A 21407-nucleotide genomic window follows, 5' to 3' on the forward strand; every position below is an offset into this window, starting at 1 on the left:
GAGCAGGTTTTCTGGCAGGACTTGTGACCCCGTGGGGGACCCATGCTGGAGCAGTGTGCTCCTGAAGGACTGCACGGTGTGGAAGGGACCCATGCTGGAGCAGTTCATGAAGAACTGCAGCCCGTGGGAAGGACCCACGTTGGAGAAGTTCGTGGAGAACTGTCTCCCGTGGAAGGGACCCCACACTGGAACAGGGGAAGAGTGTGATGAGTCCTCCTCTTGAGGAGGATGAAGCAGCAGAAAATAACATGTGATGACTGTAAACCCCATCCCTGTCCCCCTGTGCCGCTGGGGGTCTTGGTAGAGAAATCTGGGAGTGAAGTTGTGCCTGGGAAGAAGGGAGGGGTGGAGGGAAGGTGTTCCGAGATTTGGTTTTATTTCTCATTACCTTACTCTGGTTGATTTGTAATAAATTGAGTTAATTTTCCCCAAACTGAGTCTGTTTTGCCCGTGATGGTAATTGGTGAATGATCTCTCCTGTCCTTATCTCAACCCGCAAGCTTTTTGTTATATTTTTCTCTCCCCTGTCCAGCTGAGGATGGGGGAGTGATAGAATGGCTTTGGTGGGCACCTGGTGTCCAGCCAGGGTCAACCCATCACACCTGCCCTTCCCCTGCCTGCCAGGCTGAGCTGCCCATTTCCACCACTTGCTGCAATGCATCACATCCTCTGCGAAGCCAACACCATTACTTGCATGGCTGTGCTAGAACTAGGGTGAGGGAACTTGAAATTTAACTCTACAGAAAATGTTTGGTGTTTATGTTCAGATTTCTTGGCAATTTTTAGAAGGAGTATCAGCATTATATAGACTCTCACCACAAAGAATGACCAGCACATGTCCAGGTAGCCCAGGAGAGCAATAAGCAGAGCATTGTCTAGCAAGATGGAAATCTCTTTGGCATCAGCATGGCCAATGCCCACATCTGCTAAGTGATGGTAATTGTCTCCTACATCACACAGGCATCTCAAAGGTAAAATTTAGTAATAGGTAGTCTCATGAGTTTTCATTATGAGGACTTTCATGGAAACTGTAACACTTCTTCCAATACTTTTAAAATCCTCTGTCCAAAGCACAGGGAGAAAGTGTGGTATCTGTTGAAATCGCAGTGTGATAAAAATATCAAAATGTCATGGAGCTCAGGGTATGCATGAATGTGCTCCTTGCCAGTTGCCGAGGGACTTTGCAGCAAACATTACAGTTATTTTTAACTTCTGAAACGCTTCTGCAGACATACTATAATGCAACATTTTGTTTTGCCTGATTGCTTTTATTTGATCCCTTCTTTTCAGGGAGATTTTTTGTATATTTGAGACTAGCAGTTGTTTTGACCATGAAAATTTGGATTTAGGTCAGCTGTTCACAAGAAATTTAGATGGTGGCACAAATTCTTCCGTAGGAATACTTCTACCACCAGAAAGTGAGATACACGTCAGACCTCAACAGCCTTTTAAATGACTTGCCTGTGGATTTATGTATGATACAGTCATGTCTGAATTCACATTCTTATGCAAACCTCCCTCTTCAGACTTACTGTTCTGTGATAACAGACTTTTGCTATGATACGTGACTGATAATAGCTGGGGGGGAGAGGTTAACATAAAACTAAATGCTAGGCCATCCCCTAGGTGTTGATCAGGCCAGAAAACTAGTATTAAATATAGGCACAGCTTTGCCTCCACTACTCTTAGAACATATCACTTAAAATGCATTAGTTCACAAGTTCTAACAAGCACATCAATCAACAAAGAGCCAGGAGGTGCTAAACAGCCTTTGATGTCTCAGATCAGACAGGGATACTACAGTAGATAGTTATACACGTGGTTATGAATGCGGCCAACTCCTGCTCAAGACCAAGGCCTGCTGTTCCCCACAGAGCCGATTCAGCTCAGGCACATCAGCCAGCGTAGACCACTAGCGATGCACTGCCGTCCGCCTTTGGATGCAGACAGCTACAGAAGGAAAGGCGCTCCACACCAGTCCCAGCACAACCCACGTCACCATCTTCATCACTGGATCTGACCTACTGTTAGTGTCAGGAGAAGACTATGACTCATGGCATAGGGGGACACGCAAGGGGCACACTGAGAGCCACAGGTGACTAGGGGCATTTTACAGCTGTCTCATAAACAGTAAGGAAACCTTAAGACCCATGCCTGCAGTCCCTATGCTCTGTAACTAACTTTTTTGCCCTCCCTGTTTTTCATTTCCCTCCACTCCTGCCTAATGATAAAACGGTTGAAAACATTTTATGGTGGATGAAACTCAATACATTTTTCACCATGCTTATTTCAGGAGAAAACAGATAAACCAATTGTAAAAACTTGTATGAAGAAGCCACAAGAAAAATTTAGCTGAAAGATAGTTTGACAGCTGGTAACACAGTCTTTAGGAGATGTGTAAGGTGACCTGGATTACATATGCTCCTACCTGTGCCACATAAAAAATTGTTAGAGACATTATCCCATCAATTATAATGCCTGTAACTGTATTAAAATCATAGGAGGGGTATTACGTTAGTCAGTGCAAAATATCTACAGAAAATTTCTTTGTGATCTAAATAAGGACCGGCATCAAATAAAGGGATTCTAATTTCTACAAATGTTGTTGAGTTTAAACTAAATCAAGCTTCCTGGCTGCTCCTACCTTTATAAATTGAACTAACCTAAATCCTGAAGCCCAAAGTCTGGTACATTCTACTTGCTGAATAACAAAATGTTTGACTCATGCAGCCAGAGGTAGACCAAGTTCCCACTGAATCCAATTTTGATAAAAGTTTACTAATGGAAAGCAGAAAGAATTGGTAGTGCTTCATTTTGAGTGCATACAAGCCTATATAAGCTATTTAGGAATAAAATTTGGTGGCTCCCAAAATTTCTGCATCTGTTTTTTTCAGTAACTTTGATAATTAGCTCATGTAAAAGCAGAAATTATGGGGAAACAGATAACCATGTTAAATCACATGATTCTCCTCCTCCTCCAAAATAAAAATGTATACTTCTCATTAAAGTGATGATGGACATTGTTTTGCTTTTTCTCATTACCACTGATTATCAAAACACTTAGGCAAAATTAGAAGTTTTCTCTCTTGTCCCTGTTATCCTGCTTAACAAAACCCAAATGTTAATGACATCAAAATCGATAATAAATGGAAAAAATAATAAGCTAATCATGCATATCAAAAAAGACATCATAGAGGAACAATCTCCATAAATAATCTTGTTCAGTACAATCATTCACCCTGAATGACAATGGATTCCCTTCCTCTGCACAAAGCCAAACCACTCACACTGCTCAACAACTAATAACAGGGCGCTTAGAATAGAAGTGTTGATTGTGGGTGAAACTTTCAGTAGTCACAAGCAGCAATGGGAAAAGAGTTCTGCAAAATCAGATGAATTTCTGACCAAAAAAAATGGCTTAAGGTTATTGGAAGTGTTCTTCTGAGGACTTTTTTAACAGTGTCAGGTCTTTAATCCCCTATTCAGTGGGCCTAATGTGCCATCTGCTGTTTTAATTCTAAATTATAACAGTTTTTGAAGGAAGCAATCACTCTGCAGCATTTAAACAAATAGGCTGAAAAAGTGTGGGTTGGGGTTTTTTCAATTTTGGAAATGGCAGTTTATGCAAACACGGGCAAAGAAATTAAAACTTCACCATTGTTAATACTGCTCAGATACTGATAACACTTAGGTCTAATCCATAAAGACTATTCTTGCACTGCAGACTAAAATACGATGATCTATTAGCCCCATCTGGTGGCTTACTCTGCATTACAATTTTTTTGTATCGACAGGGGGGTTTTTTCAAGAAGCACTAGAAATTTATTAAAAAGAGAAGTTTTACACCTTTTCTAGGTTTTTATCCCAGTAAGTGAAATTCTGCAAAAGTTCAGTACGTTTAGCTTTCTAAATCTTGATTTACACAAAATATGACTGGAGTTGATGTGGATTAGAGACGATATGGTTTGCAAGTATATATACACTTGCTTTCTTGCCCTGAATAATCCAGCTAAACTCCCTGGGGTTATTCACAGAAAGCGATTTAAGCACTTCCAAGAGTATATGTGTGACGTGTGGCAACATCACACATTTGTTAGGAAGCAAGCCTTTTGTTAATGGTCCTTCATAACTTGATTCATATTCATGTAGTGCAAAGCATTTATGTGCCTGCCTGCGCAGTCACAGCAGCACATCTAGCAATAAGGGTGAACCAAGGCAATTGCCAAGTTCTTTACTAAAACACTTTCTTGGATATTGTATAAAGGCCAGGAAAAGTTTTGTCTTAATCACGGAACTGTTAAGAACAGTACTAAAACGTAAGCCTTTCCACCAGAGCAGTTTGAAACCCGGGAGAAGAACCGTGGAATACTCTTCGAGAAAAATTTTTTTTATAGGCTAGTGCCACCTGGTGGAACATCGGGAAGACTTGTCACACCAAAAAAAAGCTGTTTTAAGGTGGTCGGGACCTTTCCAAAACAGTGATTTTACATCAAAAAAAAAAAAAAAAAAAACAGCAAAATATTGCCACAAAGGTGCAGCCGACAGCTGGGTGGACACGTCCTTGGTGGAAGCCGAAGTGGCCTAGCTCTAGTCCCTGCTGATTCCGTGCATTACGCTGATTATGCGGACAGACTAGGAGGTTTTCGTATTTTTAATTAGTATCTTTGCAAGTACAATGATTTTGAATTAACGTCAGTTCAAAAATAAATTATAAAAATGTTTTCCTTTCAATTCTATGTTTTCTATACCATATTTCTAGACTTGTAATTCTCTAAATATTCAAAATACATACAACTGCTAGGTATGTATCATATACAACACAAAATTTACAGCATGAATGAACTGTACCTTTGTTGTGAGTTTTCTGCCCTAGGAAAAGCATGACAGAGTTGGGTACACATTACCAGATCTCAAAGATAAGGGCAGAGATTGGCACACATCTCCGACTCGAGCGAAAAGTTAAGCCGCTGTTGTAACTGAATGGATATTTCCGCTCCTGACGTATTAATGGGCAGCAGTCGCAGCCTCTCAAAGCCAAGCCTCTGCTCAAAAAGTCCAGCATTCCCTGCCGTATACCAAGGAAAATCCCTCATTTGAGGCCCAGTTCTGATTTTGCTCATCACTATGTGGGACAACAGCACTTTTGTGGAATAAGTAACTGGAAAATTGGGTTCATCTCTTCATATGTTTTTTGCACAACTTCAAAAAATGTGCATTTCTAAACTTCCATGATTTACAGAACACCATAGGAATTAAATGTACTATCAGAACTTAGCAAGCAATCAGGCTGTGCAATTGACACAGAAGTGTGGCTCCAAGTTTATCTGACATGGTTTAAATTAGGAAGACAACCCTTTGGTTTAGATTTAGTGGCATAAATGGGACACTCCATCCTAAGAGAACAGTGGATACATACAATTTTAGAAATGTTCGCTCTGCCACAAGGACGATGGTATTTTGCTACTTCTGTTTTCAGCCTCTGAGTTTTGGGCTTGTGGAAAACGCGGTGTCGACTGATACCAAAGCATCTTTGTTTAATTTGGAAGCCCAGCAGTTGTCACAAACAGGTACGCCGCTTCTGTTTTCATGCACACATGTGCTCACCACTTCTTTGCCCTCATCCTCCAAAAAGGCCTCAACAAGGAGAAGGCAGTATTACTCGGGCTGCGCACATTGCCCGCATGTTGGATATAAAGCATTAAGTGGATTAGCCGTACCACTATGGTTGGTTATGGCTTCAAAGGATAACGTTGGCTGCACCCATGTAAATGTCTCTGTTTAAGTGATTTAAAAGGAACCACTTCCCAGAAGTACAGGTGCACAGCTGACTGTAGCTGTTAGGGACGTGAAAGGGCAAGAATTGCTAAAAAAAAAAAAGAAAGAAAGAAAGAAGAGAAAAGCCACGAACTCGAGCAGGAATCTCCCTCTCTCCCTCCCACCAGCTCCGGGCCGTCCACCTGCCGCTCCCCAGCCCCGGGCGGCCGGCGGGGCGGGAGGGAGGCCGGCGGCCGCCCGCGGCTCATCCCGGCGCTCCAACGAGCCGCGTGCGCCCCCGCGGAGCGGAGCGGAAGGCGGGGGGGGCGGCGCACCCCTCCCGCCCCGCACAGCCCCCGGCCCGAGCCCCGCTGCCCTCGGGGGCCGGAGGGGAAGGACACCCCACCCCCCCCCGCCGGGCCGGGCCCCGGGGAGGGGGAGCCGCGGGGGCCGCGGCGCGGCAGGACGCAGCCCGCCCCCCGCCCGGCAGCCAAGGGCCGACCCCGGGCTCTGCCCGCCGCGCCCCGTCCCGTCCCGCCCCGTCGGGGGCGGCGGGGGGGAAGGGGGGGGCGGGGGCCGCCCGCCGCCGCGTTACGCACGCAGTGAGCTCAGCGGCCCGGGGCCGAGGGGCGGCGCGGCGGGGGGCGGCGGGCCGCGCCGGGCGTGGGGGCGGCCCGGGCAAACCCCATAAAGAGCGGCAGCGGGCCGCCCCGGCCGCCGCACTCACCCCGCACGGCGGAGGCGCCCGGACCGCAGCCGAGGGGGGGGCCCGGCCCGGCGTGCCGGCGGTGGCCTTCGCTCCGCTTTCTGCTCCGCTCTGCAAGGACGGGAGGCTTCTCGGCGGTCGCCTCCCCCCCGCCCCGCGGGGCCGTGGAAGTGCAGGCGGGACCGTCCCGGGGCTGCCGGAGGGGCGAGCGGAGGTTCGCCGGAGCTTTCTCCCCGACCGCCGCTGCTGGGGAGAGCCGAGGAGGAGGCGGGAAGAAGAAACGGCAGCGAGAGAGAGAGGACGGACGGACCGAGAGACGGACGGAGGGCACCGGCCGCTCCCCCCGCAGACCCTCGCTTCCCCCGCCGCGCCCCGGCCATGGGGAAGCCGACGCCGCCTCCGCAGTGATCGCGGGACCCGGCGCCCGCCCCGCCCTCCCCGCCCCTCCGCCAGGAGAAAGAAACTGAGGGAGCCCCCCAAGACCTGAAAGCAAACGGTCCGGGCCGTATCTATTCCTCCACAAACGAATAAAGAGATAAAAAGGCGTCCGCCGAGGCAGCGGCCGCAGCAGCGAGCCTCCCCCGCCCCGAGCTCGGCGGCCGCGATGAGGACCGGGGGGCGCCTGCCGGTGCCGGCGCTGCTGCCGGTGCTGGCGGCGCTGCTGGGGCTGTGCAGCGCCGAGCGCCCCGCCGAGCGGCAGGCGCTGGTGGTGCCGCGGCGCCTGGGCGCTGCCGGCGGCCGGGAGCGCTTCCGCCTGGAGGCCTTCGGGGAGCGGCTGACGCTGGAGCTGGAGCCCGACAGCAGCTTCCTGGCCCCGGACTTCACCCTGCAGTACCTGGGCGGGCCGCCGCCGCCGCCGGAGGACGACCTCTCGCGCTGCTTCTACTCCGGCACCGTTAACCGGGACCCCAGCTCCGCCGCCGCCCTCAGCCTCTGCGCGGGGATGCGCGGCGCCTTCTCCCTGCGGGGCCGCCAGTACCTCATCCAGCCGGCCCCCGGCACCGCGCACCGCCGCGGCGCCCACCTCCTCCGCCTCCGCGGGAGCCGCCGGGCCGCCCCCGCCGCCCGCTGCGCCGTGGCCCAGGCGGAGACGACGGAGGCGGCGGCGGCGGCGGGGCCGGAGCCGGAGCCGGAGCCGGAGCCCGCCGGGCACGCAGGTACCGTCGGGGCGTCGCGCCGCCCTCCGCGGGGACGGGCAGGGATGGGCAGGGCAGGGCAGGGCAGGGGAGGGGGGATCTGCCTCGTCCCGCGCCCGCCTGCGCCCCGGCCCCGACGGGGGCTGACGGCGGGGCCCCGGCCGGTGCTTCCCCCTCATCCCCACCCCGAGAGGCGGCGGGGGGATGCTCCCACCTGGGTGCAGGTGTTGCCCCTCCACCCGGCGGCGCTCTGGAGGGGTTATTCAGCCGGGGCTGCCGAAGTCCCGGGGTGGGAGCCGGGCGCAGAGCCGTGGGGAACATCCCTTAGGTGCAGATCATGAGTATCGGCGGGTTTGGGGTTCGTTACGGTGGTCTCTTGCAGCGGCATTTCTCTTGTGCTCACCTGCACTTTCCTTCCCTCTCCCTCCCTTTTTTTAATGCAGAAACGAGAAGCAGAAGGAAGAAGAGGTTCGTGTCCAGCCCCCGCTATGTGGAGACCATGCTGGTCGCCGACCAGTCCATGGCCGAGTTCCACGGCAGCGGGCTGAAGCACTATCTCCTGACGCTGCTCTCCGTGGCAGCCAAGCTGTACAAGCACCCCAGCATCCGCAACTCCATCAGCCTCGTGGTGGTGAAAATCATGGTCATTTACGAGGAGCGGAAAGGACCCGATATCTCTTCCAACGCGGCCTTGACTTTGAGAAACTTCTGCAGCTGGCAGAAACAGCACAACCCGCCCAGTGACCGGCACGCAGAGCACTACGACACAGCAATCCTCTTCACCAGGCAGGTGAGGGACACAGAGGTCAAATCCATCCCCACACCCATTGCTCCCTACCCCCAGAGGCCCCCTCTGCCAGGAGAGCTCCAAAAAAGTGCTCAGAGGCAGTCTTGTGTCATTGCAGCTTCAGCGAAGTAGGCTGAGAATGAAATGAACTGCTTTTTATTTAGTCGTTTATTTTGCTGTTTGCACCATCTCAGGTGAAACTCACAGTATGTGCAACGTATTTCTGCCTCGTATATTTTTAGTAGATTTAGTATGGAAATTATGCATTTTATTTCTATGTGTAACGCTTGTGTATGTTCCAAAGACAGATTTTTGCCATTATACCCATTGAAGTGCTGAATATTTATGCTCTTTCCATAAGTAAAGGCAAACTGCCAGGGCTGGATGTTTCTTGCCAAGGTTAAGTCTCTGATCTGATTAATAATGAAACTGCCTTTTTTTACAGGACCTCTGCGGTGCCAAGACATGTGATACTCTTGGGATGGCTGATGTGGGAACAGTTTGTGATCTAAACCGCAGTTGCTCTATCATAGAAGATGATGGTTTACAGGCTGCCTTTACAACAGCCCACGAACTAGGTACTTGAAACTTTGAAAGGCAATTTCACGTGATTAATTGAAGCCAGCTCGATGCCGTAAAGCCAAGAACTGCCTCGCCTGCGCCACAGGCTCGCCCTGCGGGGCATGAAGCACCCTGTGCTCCCTGGGGCAGTCGGTAGGAGGCAAAGCTTTGCCTTGTGGCAGGGTTGAACTGTGGAAAGCAAATCCTGGCTGCACAGCATTGTCTGCAAGAGCTGTGTATTTGACTGATTGCAGAAAAAAAAGCATGTGAGAAGCCTGTGAGGGGAGCGAAGATACAGTGTCACCTGCTTAAAATTTCACAGTATTCAGATTCAGGTTATTATTTAAAGACCAAGCTATGAGCTGCTCTAGAGTAATATTTAAAATAGTATTGGTAACGCATAGGATAGACTTCCTAAAATCACGAACGTTCCTCTTTTTTTTTAAGGCCACGTGTTTAACATGCCTCATGACGATGCAAAGCAGTGTGCTGGTATTAATGGAATAAGCCGGGATTTCCACATGATGGCATCTATGCTTTCCAATCTGGATCGCAGCCAGCCGTGGTCTCCATGCAGTGCCTACATGATTACAACATTTTTGGATAACGGTCATGGTAAGATTATTAAGCTTTCCATTCATGTGGTATTTAAGCTCTTGTGCTTTACTGCTTTGAGCTTTTTTCTTTCTTTCTTTCTTTTTCATTTTTCTTAATGGAGTGCTTTCTGCTACAGCATAGAGTTAACCTTTTGCATGCTGCCAATGAATTTAGAAGACCATTAGTTTTACAAAAATGGTGGCACAAATTGGCTCAAAGACTTATGTTACAAAGCAAATGCAGTTCCCTTTTGAAACCGACCTCACTGACAGCATCGTCTGCTTTTTTTTGTTTTCTTTTTTCTTCCTTTTCAGGTGAGTGTTTGTTGGACAAGCCCCACAAACCGATCCAGCTCCCTTCTGACTTGCCTGGCACATTGTATGATGCCAACAGACAGTGCCAGTTTACATTTGGAGATGAGTCCAAGCACTGCCCCGATGCAGCCAGTACGTGTACGACGCTGTGGTGTACTGGCACTTCTGGAGGACTGCTTGTGTGCCAAACCAAACACTTCCCTTGGGCAGACGGCACCAGTTGTGGGGAAGGGAAGTGGTGCATGAATGGCAAGTGTGTGAATAAAACTGAGAAGAAGCATTATGATGTAAGTATTAAAAAAGAAATCAGAATATAGCTTGGGTTGCAGAGTAGCACGGGTAATGCTTCAGTGGGAGTAATCAGTTAATAGGGCTTGAATAAATGGAGGCAACTTAGAGCTATTTTTTACAAGTGGCTTAGGTAAAAATGAGCATGATTATGGGTTTGGGGCTTTGGTTTTGTTTTGCTTTTACTGTATTAATGTTTTTGTTTTGCTTGTCATTCCAGACACCAGTGCATGGGAGCTGGGGGTCGTGGGGGCCATGGGGAGAGTGCTCCCGGACTTGCGGTGGTGGAGTGCAGTACTCCTTCAGGGAGTGCGACAACCCCATCCCGAGGAACGGGGGGAAATACTGTGAAGGGAAGCGCGTGCAATACAGATCATGTAACATCGAGGACTGTCCGGACAATGATGGTAATCTTTCCCCCCTTTTTGAGGTGGAGGAAGGGTATCTCGTGGAGGAAGAGCATGTACAGATGATCTAATGTCCACCTGTCTTTCCTCTGCCTGCAGGCAAAACCTTTAGGGAGGAACAATGTGAAAAGCACAATGAGTTTTCCAAGTCTCCCTTTGGAAGTGGACCTGCAGTGGAGTGGACACCCAAGTTTGCTGGTGTCTCCCCGAAGGACAGATGCAAGCTGGTCTGCCGAGCGAAAGGAACAGGATACTTCTTTGTTTTACAGCCAAAGGTATTTCAAAACTACACCTCTCCCATCTAATCATGAATAGGATTTTTATTTCCTCTAACTCTTTATGTGAAGTTAAGAGTCAAGCAGTGTAGAAATCTGAAATTACGTCTTTCTGGTATTTAAGCTAGGTTCTTCCTTCTCCCTACATGTACAGCTTGATCAGTGCAAGCATGCTTTAAATATTCTGGCACAGTCCTTCCAGTTATTTCACGCATACCGCCTCTTCTACCCACTCCACCCTAGTTTCCTTTCCTCTCCTTCCACCAGTTTGATTACACTGAGATATGTTTGGAAAACCGGGGGGGGTTCTTTGCCAAAACATTGGTGCTTTCTCATCATACCAGTTACTAATACGCTGACAGCTTAAAATAAACAACAGGAAAAATGTTCATCTTGCATAGCTACTTGAACTCACTGTCATAAGCTGTTGAGAGCCAATAACTACCAGGGCAATGACGCAGATGTTTTTTTGTAGAGCAGTACTCCTAGAAATAAAGCATACATTGAACACCATTAAAAGTAATTTTCGTCCTGTACTTCAAGGACATGACTACCTTCTAGTGACATTAGAAAACAATGTTTCTTTCTTTATATGAAATCAGCAAAGCAGTTCTGTGAGGTTTTGGGGTGGGGGGAGGAGTGTTAATAAAAACTGAAATTGGTTGTTTTCTCCTGTCACGATGGCATCATTTTTGCAAGTGAGATGAAGTAGCACTACATAGCTCCAACTATCAATGAGCTGCTTTGGTTTTTAATTTCAAAAGCCCTGAAAATACAGGTGCTGCGGGTCTTCCACCTGTCCATATTTTGCATTTTGTATGTGTCTGTATTATGCGATTTCAATGCAGTGTGCATCTTCTAATCAAACTCCCTACTGCTTGTGTCCTGTTGAGGTTGTGGATGGTACCCCGTGTAGCCCTGATTCCACCTCAGTCTGCGTCCAGGGACAGTGTGTAAAGGCTGGCTGCGACCGCATGATAGGATCCAATAAGAAGTTTGACAAATGCGGTATCTGTGGTGGCAATGGATCCACTTGCAAGAAAGTGTCTGGCACACTTGTTAGAGCAAAGTGAGTATATGACTGCTGCTGTTATTTTGTTCTGGTGAATGTTTTGCGCGTGTAAGATTTGGGTTTCCAAGTCAGTGAGATGTTGTCCCAGTTTATCGTTGGAACTGAGATTGGATCTGTCAGAGCCATCTGACTGAAGATAACTTACAGTGAGATCCCAGTGAAAGAAAGCCCCTTAACACATGGGCATGCCTCTGCCATAGCGATAACATGGGATGTGACTTTGCAAATCCCTTAATCCATTAACTCGATTATGTTGGCAGCTCATAAGCTTAAGGCTTCAAATGAAATTCAGTCTTGTGCCGGGTAGCTGCTTCTCTTTGCCAGGGAAGAGTAGAGGATTCAGTGTTTCTCTTTTTTTCTTGGACAGACCTGGCTACCATGATGTTGTCACCATTCCAGCTGGGGCAACAAACATTGAGGTGAAGCAGCGAAACCACAGGGGCGCAAGGCATGACGGCAGCTTCCTCGCCATCAAAGCTGCAGATGGCACCTACATCCTCAACGGCGACTACACCCTGTCAACGCTGGAGCAGGACATCACCTACAAGGGCAGCGTGCTGAGGTACAGCGGCTCCTCCGCCGCCCTGGAGAGGATCCGCAGTTTCAGCCCTCTGAAGGAGCCTCTGACCATCCAGGTCCTCACGGTGGGGGACCTGCCACAGCCCAAGATCAAGTTCACCTATTTCGTGAAGAAGCCCATACAGCCTGGGTCGGAGAAGGCGCCCAGCAGAAGGAAAGAGTCCTTCAATGCCATTAGGGAGATCATCTCCTCCGAGTGGGTCATCGAGGAGTGGGGCGAGTGCTCCAAGTCGTGCGGCTCAGGCTGGCAGCGGCGGGCAGTGGAGTGCCGGGACCCTCGGGGGCGGCCAGCCACAGACTGTGCCCGGGAGCTGAAGCCCAGCGACGTCCGTCCCTGCGCTGACGTGCCCTGCCCACAGTGGCAGCTGGGGGACTGGTCGCCCTGCTCTAAGACATGCGGGAAAGGTTTCAAGAAGAGATTGTTGAAATGTATTTCTTACGACGGCAGCGTGCTGCCGCAAGAAAGCTGTGAGCCTTCCAAGAAACCGAAACACCTAATAGACTTCTGCAATGTTACAGACTGCAGTTAAATAGTATAAGTTGGGAAAGCTAAATTTTTTTTATTATTTTTTTTTCCTTCAGAACAATGCACTGAAAAAAAGAGGGCTAGAGGCAGCACATGTGTTTCTGCATACAGAATTCATGGTGAGGATCCGTTGAGGTGGGACAGTGCAAATAGCTTTAGTTGGCTTTGCATCCTAAAAATACCCTGCCAACTGAAAATTTGATAGGATAGCAGACCCATGTCACTCACTCGTCTTCAGCAGATAAGGCCCGAGGGCATTATAATTGCCTTTTTTTAAGTCTGTTATAAATTAAACAAAACATGAGCAGTGCCCAAGAAATGTTTAAGCAAAGATTTTGGGGTTCAGTTATTTTTCCCTTCTTTTGGATTTATATTGTGGTACTGATGAAGTCCCCATTTGTAGGAAGGGGAGGGAAAGGGGAGTGGAAAAGATAGCTTAAAATAATTGGTCAGGGCTTACCTACCTCACGAAGGGCAAAAAACAGAATTGGAAAAGGAGCTTTAACTGTCATTCATGGCTGCTATTGTTTCAGAGAATAGTTTTATATAAAAATAAAGCCATATTCTCTACCTGTAAAGAGTAAGCAATATCAAGAACAGTCAGTCAACTCCACAAATAACTAGAATGTCATTTATTTTAAAGTATCTTTATGTCATCCCAATGTACCTGTCCATTTCTCTCATCCACTCCAGTGCCATTGTGGTGACATATGTAATCCAGAGGCTAGAAAAAGTGGAAATCTTCATGGAGCCGGTAGCATCTCTGAGTAGTTGCTCTTTGTGCCTTCTGTATACCTTCCACTGGCTTTTCTGATTCGAGCTTGGTCCTACCATCCTGTCAAACAGACTGATGGCATTTGAGTCATGCTTTCACATTCAGATCTTTTCTCTTACCCCAGCCAATGAAAATTATTTGCATTTGGGTTAAAAAAAAGATCAAAGAAATCCCGCTATGAATGGGAACCTCTCCTCTGTGGCCTCTGATGGGTTTGTAGTGCTCAAATTACTGATAAGGCGGGAAGACAAAGCTGAAGGATAGCAGGTCCATCCACAGCAATACACCAACATTCGCATAATTAAAGTTTGTGCCAGTCCGTAGACAATGAGAGAATATGGCTTTCCATATGTATATAGTAAAATATATTACTATAGATTTTATATACTTTATAAGTATTTTATATTTCTTTCCCTTCTGGGAAGGGTTATAATTTGTAATAAATGCATATAATGAGCGTATTTATTTTTATACTTCTTGTCTAATGTGATCTTCTAAGTTATCGCTTTTTTAAAAGGACATATAACAAGGATAGAGTATTTATACAGTATAATATGTTACTAGAGGTAATAAATGAACCCTATAAATTTTGGAAATGGAGCGTCTTTATTTCACTGGAGTAAAACTAGTCCATCAAGCAGAAAGAGCTTGGAATGTAAGGCAAATGTTACCAAAAAAGCTAAACCACATTTTTCAAAATGACTGGTAGCTTAGGCTACTAATTGACTGTGTTAGTAAAGGGGTTTGGAAAACTCTACCCATAATGTCATATACCATGTTAAAAGGGGTAATTTTGTATTTTATTACTTAACCACTAACAGGGTGCTCAGCACTGTTGTTTGATCTTTTAAAAAAATGGAGTGCAACTAGACTGATGCCACTGGTTTTAATAACTGCTTACAGAAGGAGTATTCTAGTGGTGTTTATAACCAACAAAATATGTACAAAAGTAGCAGTTTTACCTGCTCCACTTAACCTTACCCTACTGGGAAAGAAGCATTCAAAATTCAGAACCATTAACTAGCAGTCAGAGGTTTCCCTCACAAATTTCTGGAGGGCCTCCTCATCATGCTTTTCTAATTAGAAGTACTGTATGAATGAGCTGTTCTAACGCTGTTGGTAACACGTTTTATAACGTTAAAATACATACTAAGCATCAAGAAACTGATTTTTGCTCCCTCATTTCTGATCTCATGACCACTGCAGTCAAGGGAAAATCTTCTGTTGAACTCGGTAGGATTTTTGCCATGGAATTTGAGACATCAGTCATTTATGAATACTTCTGGCTTTGTGTCATGTAAAAATCTATTAAAACTTCCTTTGCCAATGTTTGGACTCTGTCTTGCAGAAATAGTTCCCACTTTATTCCACGGATGAAATCCTGGCCCCTCTAAAGCACATAGAAAAATTCTCATCACGTCACACTTCATTGAGCATTACTTTGTTTTTGACATGCAAAAATACTGGGGAACATTTTACTTCTAACATTATTTAGGAGGGAGCCAATCACTTTCTGGTTTTGTAAGCACTTAGAAGTATTTATAAATACAACAAATAATAATTTATTTGTGTGTAAATACAAGTATATTTTACTACAGCAGGTTAAAATTAGGAATATATACATTTTCAAGAGAAAAAAATATGCATATTTATTTTCGTTTTCTGCTGTTTTCTTCACTCCTTGTAGACTTCATATCCTAACACATAGCTCTTGGTTGGTTTTGCCTGAAACACTTTCCATTTAAGAGCCCAAGGAGCTACAGTCCTGAAACTGCAAGACCCTGCCGTATCTACAGAATTGGCAAGGTCCCGCGACTGCTGGGTGGTGGTGATTGCCCAAATTTGCACTCATCAACGTAGAAGAAACATTCGAGGCAAGGCTAAGAAAGCCTGGCGGAGGAAACAGCTTCTCCCAGACCTACCCATATCAATTAAAGCAAGCCGAAGGTGCCGACATACTCTCACTCCTTGCAGTAGTGCTTAAGGAGGCTCTTGGGAGAGAAAAAATGGTGTTTCACAGGCACCACCTTTCATGCTGAAGGGAATCTGGATCCAAGCAAATGCAGCAAATTCCCCATTTTTTTAACAAAACGTGATGAAGTGTTCTGCATTGCCAAAATGCTTCGGCCCACATTACCTAGATTAGATCAGTCAGCCCCGTGGTTAACTAGAGCTAAGTGAGGAGTCAGAGGGGGTGAGGGAAATCAAACGCATTCAGTATTTTACAATAACAACTTTTTTTCTTTTTACAGTCTTGCAAACGACTGCATAATAAGTGATGACCTAATTAAAAAGTTATGATATAATGGCAGCCTATTTGCTATGGTGTTATTAATTTCTTTAGAGCATAAACATAGCAGCAGAAGGTCAACTTGTGACCTACATTTGTAGCACGGCTGACCAAGACTGCATTTCCAAGTTGTAGTTTACTGACTACATATTTTTCTTTGACTAGATCATGAATTCTCATCAGTTGCATCTGTTACACAGTAATATGGTTCATGAAATTATATCCTATTTTTAGTAGAACTGGGTTATAGAGACGTGCTCCAAATAATGTATTAATTGAGCAATGCAATCAAAGAACTGCTCCCTTCCAAAGCACCCTTTAGTTACAAGAAAGTCTGCTGCTCTGGGTGACCCAGCAAAGGGAAACATGCAAAAACAGTGGAGTATAGTTTAGCTGTGTAGCAATCAGGATCACAACTAAACGCATGCCCTGCACCAAGAGTCTGGCAATTTGTAGCTTTTATTACAAAGGACTGGATAGTTCAGTGCTTTTTGCATGCACGTTCATTACTGTAAACAGGAATCGCAGCACTTTGTTACTGACTCACAAGGCACGCACTTGGGAGCAGAAGTGGCCCTGAAGCTTGCATTGGGATGAGTGTAAGAGCTGGTGCTTTCTGCCAGCCCAGGCACTCTCTCCTTGGGCCAGGGCCACTGGTTCCACTGATGCCCAAATGGGCTTCAGACCCTAGACTAAGATTGTTTTCAACCAGGTTGTCTCAGCTGACCAGCTTGACAGGTTGGGTGGGAGGTTTCCAGCACCCAGCATTTCAGCTGAGGACAACCTCGTTCCAGTTTGGAGCCAAATTTACCCGGCTTCCTCCCAGGTGCAGAGAAGCCAGATGCTATAGCCGGGGGGGGGGGGGGGGGGGGGGGAGGGGGCGGGGGGGTGTTAACATTTTGGTGTCATAAGGTAAGTGAGTTTAGCTAAGTAATGTGGGCTTGGTAGATGAAATCTGCATCTTCAAGTATTTTCAGAGGTGTGGGGAGAGGCAGGTGTCTAGATGAATGAAATGTGTCTTCCTTAATCACCCTTGGTTTCATTGCTTTCAAGGCTAAGTGATCTTCCAGTTCCTGGTAAGGCTAAAGTCTCTCTGTTGGCAGAGTGGGGCAAATGAAAGCAATGTAGTGAGTAGTTCTTTGCCATTTTAGGCATCATAAGACTGAGGAAAAACTCTTTCCGGCCTTTCAGTGGCCTTAAAGATCTTGGTCTTGGGACAGAAGCCCAGTCTGAGGGCTAGATCTCCAGAACCTTCAAACTTCACCATCTAAGAAAATAACTGGGAGGTCAAAGAGGTAAATAGTTATGCTGGAGAACTACCTTCCAGGCTGATTAGATGTAAAATTTCCCTATGCTGGGTAAGCACTGTAAATGGTGCTACCAGAAAATTTGGAGTAGCTGTTTTCCTGTGGCACTGTTAAAATCATAAATAATATGATTTACTGCTTGAAATTGTATTAACAGTAAATAGGGGGGAAAAAACTCCACATGTGATAGGATTCTTAAGCTGCTGCATTTCCCTCTCTTTAGTCCAATTGCTGTTGTAAAAACAAGAGATGTTGGTGTTGCCCAAATAACTATCTTGCCACTGATTGTAATACATGTGGTTTCAGAGCAGAGGAGGGTTGGTTGCTATTATAGAAGTTGATTCTGTTTGAGCTTTCAGAGTATGGAAATAAATCTATATATCTTGTATGGGAAAATCCTGAAATTGTCTAGAGCTGCTGTATATTTTAGCAGCTGATACCTGCATTTCAGAGCCATCAGTTGCCTGAGTATATTCAAAGCTGTAATTTTAATGTCAGGACATTGACTTAGAGAGTAAAGGCCCCAGAGTTATGTATATGAACAACACTCTGATTTGCCAGGTACTAGCAAAGCTGGCATTTCATCTTCTGAAATGCAGCTCCATATAGCTTGTAATGTGGCAACTGGATTCCTTTTTTTGTAGTTTCACAGCAGCTTTCATTCAAATCAACATCTCCAAGTACTGTATATGTTTCAGTAGAAGTCTAGCACACCTTGTACAGAAAAACAAGCAAGACCTTTGCTTTTATCATTGCCACATTGCAAGTGGGTAAGCAGATGCAAAGTAATGTGATTTGTTAAATGTTGTAGGACAAAGAGGTGATGTGGTCTAGGTGAAAATTTTACACAAAATATCTTAACCTACTAGCTAGGTTAGGGAATGGAGAAGAAAATACTGCTGAAGAAATTCAGAAAGGCAGCTTCAGAAACATAGCCCAGACTCCTCAGCAAACACTCCTACCATAATGTCTGGCTTCTGCTCATCAGCTGGCTATGAAATTGCTTGCACAGATTTACTTCAACAGCCTTATGTTATTCTGGGCCTCATATACCTGGGAAAGCTTTTCATCCCATGCAATTGCAAACACGCCTACCAACCACCATTTGGAGCAAAGATCAAATCCAGTGTGATATGGTCACAACTGCTTAGTCCTCAAGGCAAAGAGGGTATAATTAGGTGAAAAGTTTTCCCTAGCAAAGGTCACTCAAATACAGCAATCCAATCATCCACCCTCATACCCCCTGAAAACAGAGGCAAAACCCTAGGATATGTCTAGGCTACAAAAGCAGTGTTAAGCATTCGGCAATAGCCCTCATTCTACATAAACATTTGCATTTTGCCCCATTTTGCATGAACAGAGTGCACTGTTATAACATGCAGAGTCATGAAAAGAGCATACCAGGAGATTGCCACCTCTCGTAGTGGCACCCACTTGATAGTTCTTCCATGCCAGCACCAAACCTTGATGCTTTCCTAGTAAAACAGCAGCTACAGACATGCATTCATGCTTGATATTCCCCCTCAAATCACAGAACAACCTATATCAACAGAAGGGAAGTCAAAACAGTTACCAGGCTCACAACAAGTGGTGCTATGAACATGGTGTTTTAATAAATGCTTGTGCTCCTGAAGCCTGAGGCAGACTGATTACTGCTGGAGATGGAAGTAGCATTGTTTAGACTCACAGATCTGTTTTACGGTACCCGACAGTGTAAGAGGGTCTTGTGCAAAAGAGATTTAATGTTGGGCAACAGGAGTACAGTTTCATACAGTACCTTCACCTGTAAGCTGGCTACATGTGCCTGATAGCTTCAGTGTGATAAAGGATAGTCCTTTGTCATATTGCACCCTATGACCATAAGCTAATGAGATCCCAGATGCCTGGATGATATTTAGATTTAAGCATCACAAATCTAAGTTGAACTAGTGCAAAATGTATCATCCTTAATATACTGTAATTTTGTGTAAGAATGCTACGAAACTAATTTGAGTGTCTACCAGCCCATGATTCTTCCCAGATAGTCCATTTGAAAATTAATATATTCTCCAGTATTAGTTGCACTCAACTATAATATATTTTCCTACAAGCACAAAAAGGAGCTGCTTGTTCCAATATAGTGGGAACAATTGGAGCTAAGGGAAGAGGGAAGTCATATGGTAGAGATTATAATCAGGCAAACTGAAAGCAGTGGCCATTTTAATTGTGCACCAATATATTTTTCAGTATAACTAAGACAATATGCCTGCCTTCTCCCAAGCAATTTAAATATATACTGCCACTTCGTAAGATTTTTCACGTACGAAACTGGAGATTAAATTAGGGATAAGAAAACAACTGAAATTCAATTATTTGGATTAAAAATTTCTCTGTCAAGCAACATATGTTAATGGGGAATCTTTTAAAATTTTTTATTCTAATTGAAAACAAATGCCATCAAAAATATGAAGCTTTAAAACAATTCACTTCTGTTTTTCTTATTCTGTTTTCTTAAATTTTCTGACAGCCAGAGTGGCAAAAAAAAATGGATGCTGCGATATCAAGAAAGAGGGATGCTCAAAGACACACACTGAAGGCACAGCTAAGCACAAAAAAGTGGGTCATTCTGCAGTGTCTGGCAGATGGGCAGTGGCTAAATCTGACATCACCAGGGCATCGTTTATATTAGAAATGGCTTCAAAGTTGCATAGATATTGACCACATCCTACTGAAGTCTGTGCTGCTTATGTTTCTCATACATATGATCCACTTTTGCCTACGAAGAGCTTTGAATAATTAACTTAAGCAGCAAAAAAATGAAGTACTCTTTAAACTGAGTACAAAACTGGCCTTGTCTGTAGCTACTTTAATAAAAGAAAGATGTCTTGTGGGCACAGCTCTGATTCAACAGGGCACTTAAGCGCATGCTTACACCCACTGTGATTTAGGACAGCACTGGTCAAACCTGAGAGAGACAAAAGAAAAGCTTACCTTATTCTGTTTAATCTGAATCTTAATTACACGTTGAATTAACTCCAGAGGCCAAACTTTGATTAGAAGTTTTTCATAGAGATAAGACTGGGGAAAGAGGAAGGGGAAGGGGAAAGGGAAGGGGAAAGGGAAGGACTTTTGTGGAATTGTTAATTGTGGAAACTTTTGAAACATATGTTGAAAATTAGGCAGGCACAATTCAGGCCTGGGCAGATTTAGAAGTGAATTAAATGCAATGTAATGTCCAGCTCCTTTTTCTCTCCCAGTAAACCAATACACATATTTGGGGATATGCTAAAATAATGAAGACTGATGTTTTCCATTTCTCATTATCCTCCTGCTGGAACATACAGAGCACTAGAGGGACTCAGCTACCTTTGATGAATAAAAAAAGAAAAAGATTTAAAAAAAAACCTCTGCACGTTTGCTCTTGATTTTTTTAATTTATAGTTTTATTTATTTGCACTTTTAAAGGAATAATAGTTGATGTCAGAAAGGAGAGCCCCCAGAGTGACATCTGAATTCAGCTCCAGCTGGAGCGGATCCAAGGGGACACTAAACAGCTGCCTGGCAGACAAGAGGGTTGAAGGCATTAAAGAATATAAATGTTAAAATCCTGCATAAAATAGTTTTGAATCTGATATAAGCTAGCAAAAGCCAGGCAATTCAGAGTTAATGCTTCCATTTGCATAGGGACAAAAATTTGTCTAAGCCTGTTCCCAAAGCTTAGTCTGAAGTAATGGATATTACCCACATAAGGACACTGGCTTTGGTGAGGCTAAGTCAAATGCTTACAACTTTATTCCAGGTTTTAAATTAGATTCCTGTTGATCTGACTAAAAATCAGAAGATTGATATTATTTAAGTCTGTGCCACAGATGTTCTCAGCACTGCATGACAGCTTTAACTGCAAGGAATGAATGAGCGAGCTCCTGCCTTTAGGGTGTAGCACAAAGGAGGAGGAGGAGGCAGAAGCTGACGCAGTCCTGCTGAAGACACCCCCAGTGCTGGGAGGGCAGGAGGTGGGCTTTGCAGCTGGACTCTCCTCCTGGGAGATGTGCTC

At 45.5% G+C, this 21407-nt stretch overlaps 1 protein-coding gene across 1 annotated transcript; it reads left to right on the forward strand.

Moving 5' to 3' along the window:
• The first annotated feature begins 6484 nt into the window (after positions 1 to 6484).
• ADAMTS1 (ADAM metallopeptidase with thrombospondin type 1 motif 1) lies at positions 6485 to 14238 on the forward strand. Its single transcript, XM_075033877.1, has 9 exons — positions 6485 to 7617; positions 8040 to 8386; positions 8829 to 8961; positions 9392 to 9559; positions 9856 to 10142; positions 10364 to 10550; positions 10650 to 10825; positions 11719 to 11894; positions 12265 to 14238. Exons 1-9 carry the CDS (start codon positions 7065 to 7067, stop codon positions 13004 to 13006), a joined length of 2769 nt encoding a protein of 922 aa, XP_074889978.1. The 5' UTR covers positions 6485 to 7064; the 3' UTR covers positions 13007 to 14238.
• The last annotated feature ends 7169 nt before the right edge of the window (positions 14239 to 21407 follow it).

Source organism: Buteo buteo, chromosome 8 (assembly GCF_964188355.1).
Source record: "Buteo buteo chromosome 8, bButBut1.hap1.1, whole genome shotgun sequence".
In the NCBI taxonomy this organism is placed as follows: Eukaryota; Metazoa; Chordata; class Aves; order Accipitriformes; family Accipitridae; genus Buteo; species Buteo buteo.

What these genes read in the sequence shown, in the direction of transcription:
- ADAMTS1 (XM_075033877.1), top strand. Translation starts at nt 7,065, where the DNA reads ATGAGGACCGGGGGGCGCCTGCCGGTGCCGGCGCTGCTGCCGGTGCTG. An exon ending in TACAACAGCCCACGAACTAG is followed by an intron (nt 8,962 to 9,391) that starts GTACTTGAAACT and finishes TTTTTTTTTAAG; the next exon opens with GCCACGTGTTTAACATGCCT. An exon ending in GGCACACTTGTTAGAGCAAA is followed by an intron (nt 11,895 to 12,264) that starts GTGAGTATATGA and finishes TTTCTTGGACAG; the next exon opens with ACCTGGCTACCATGATGTTG.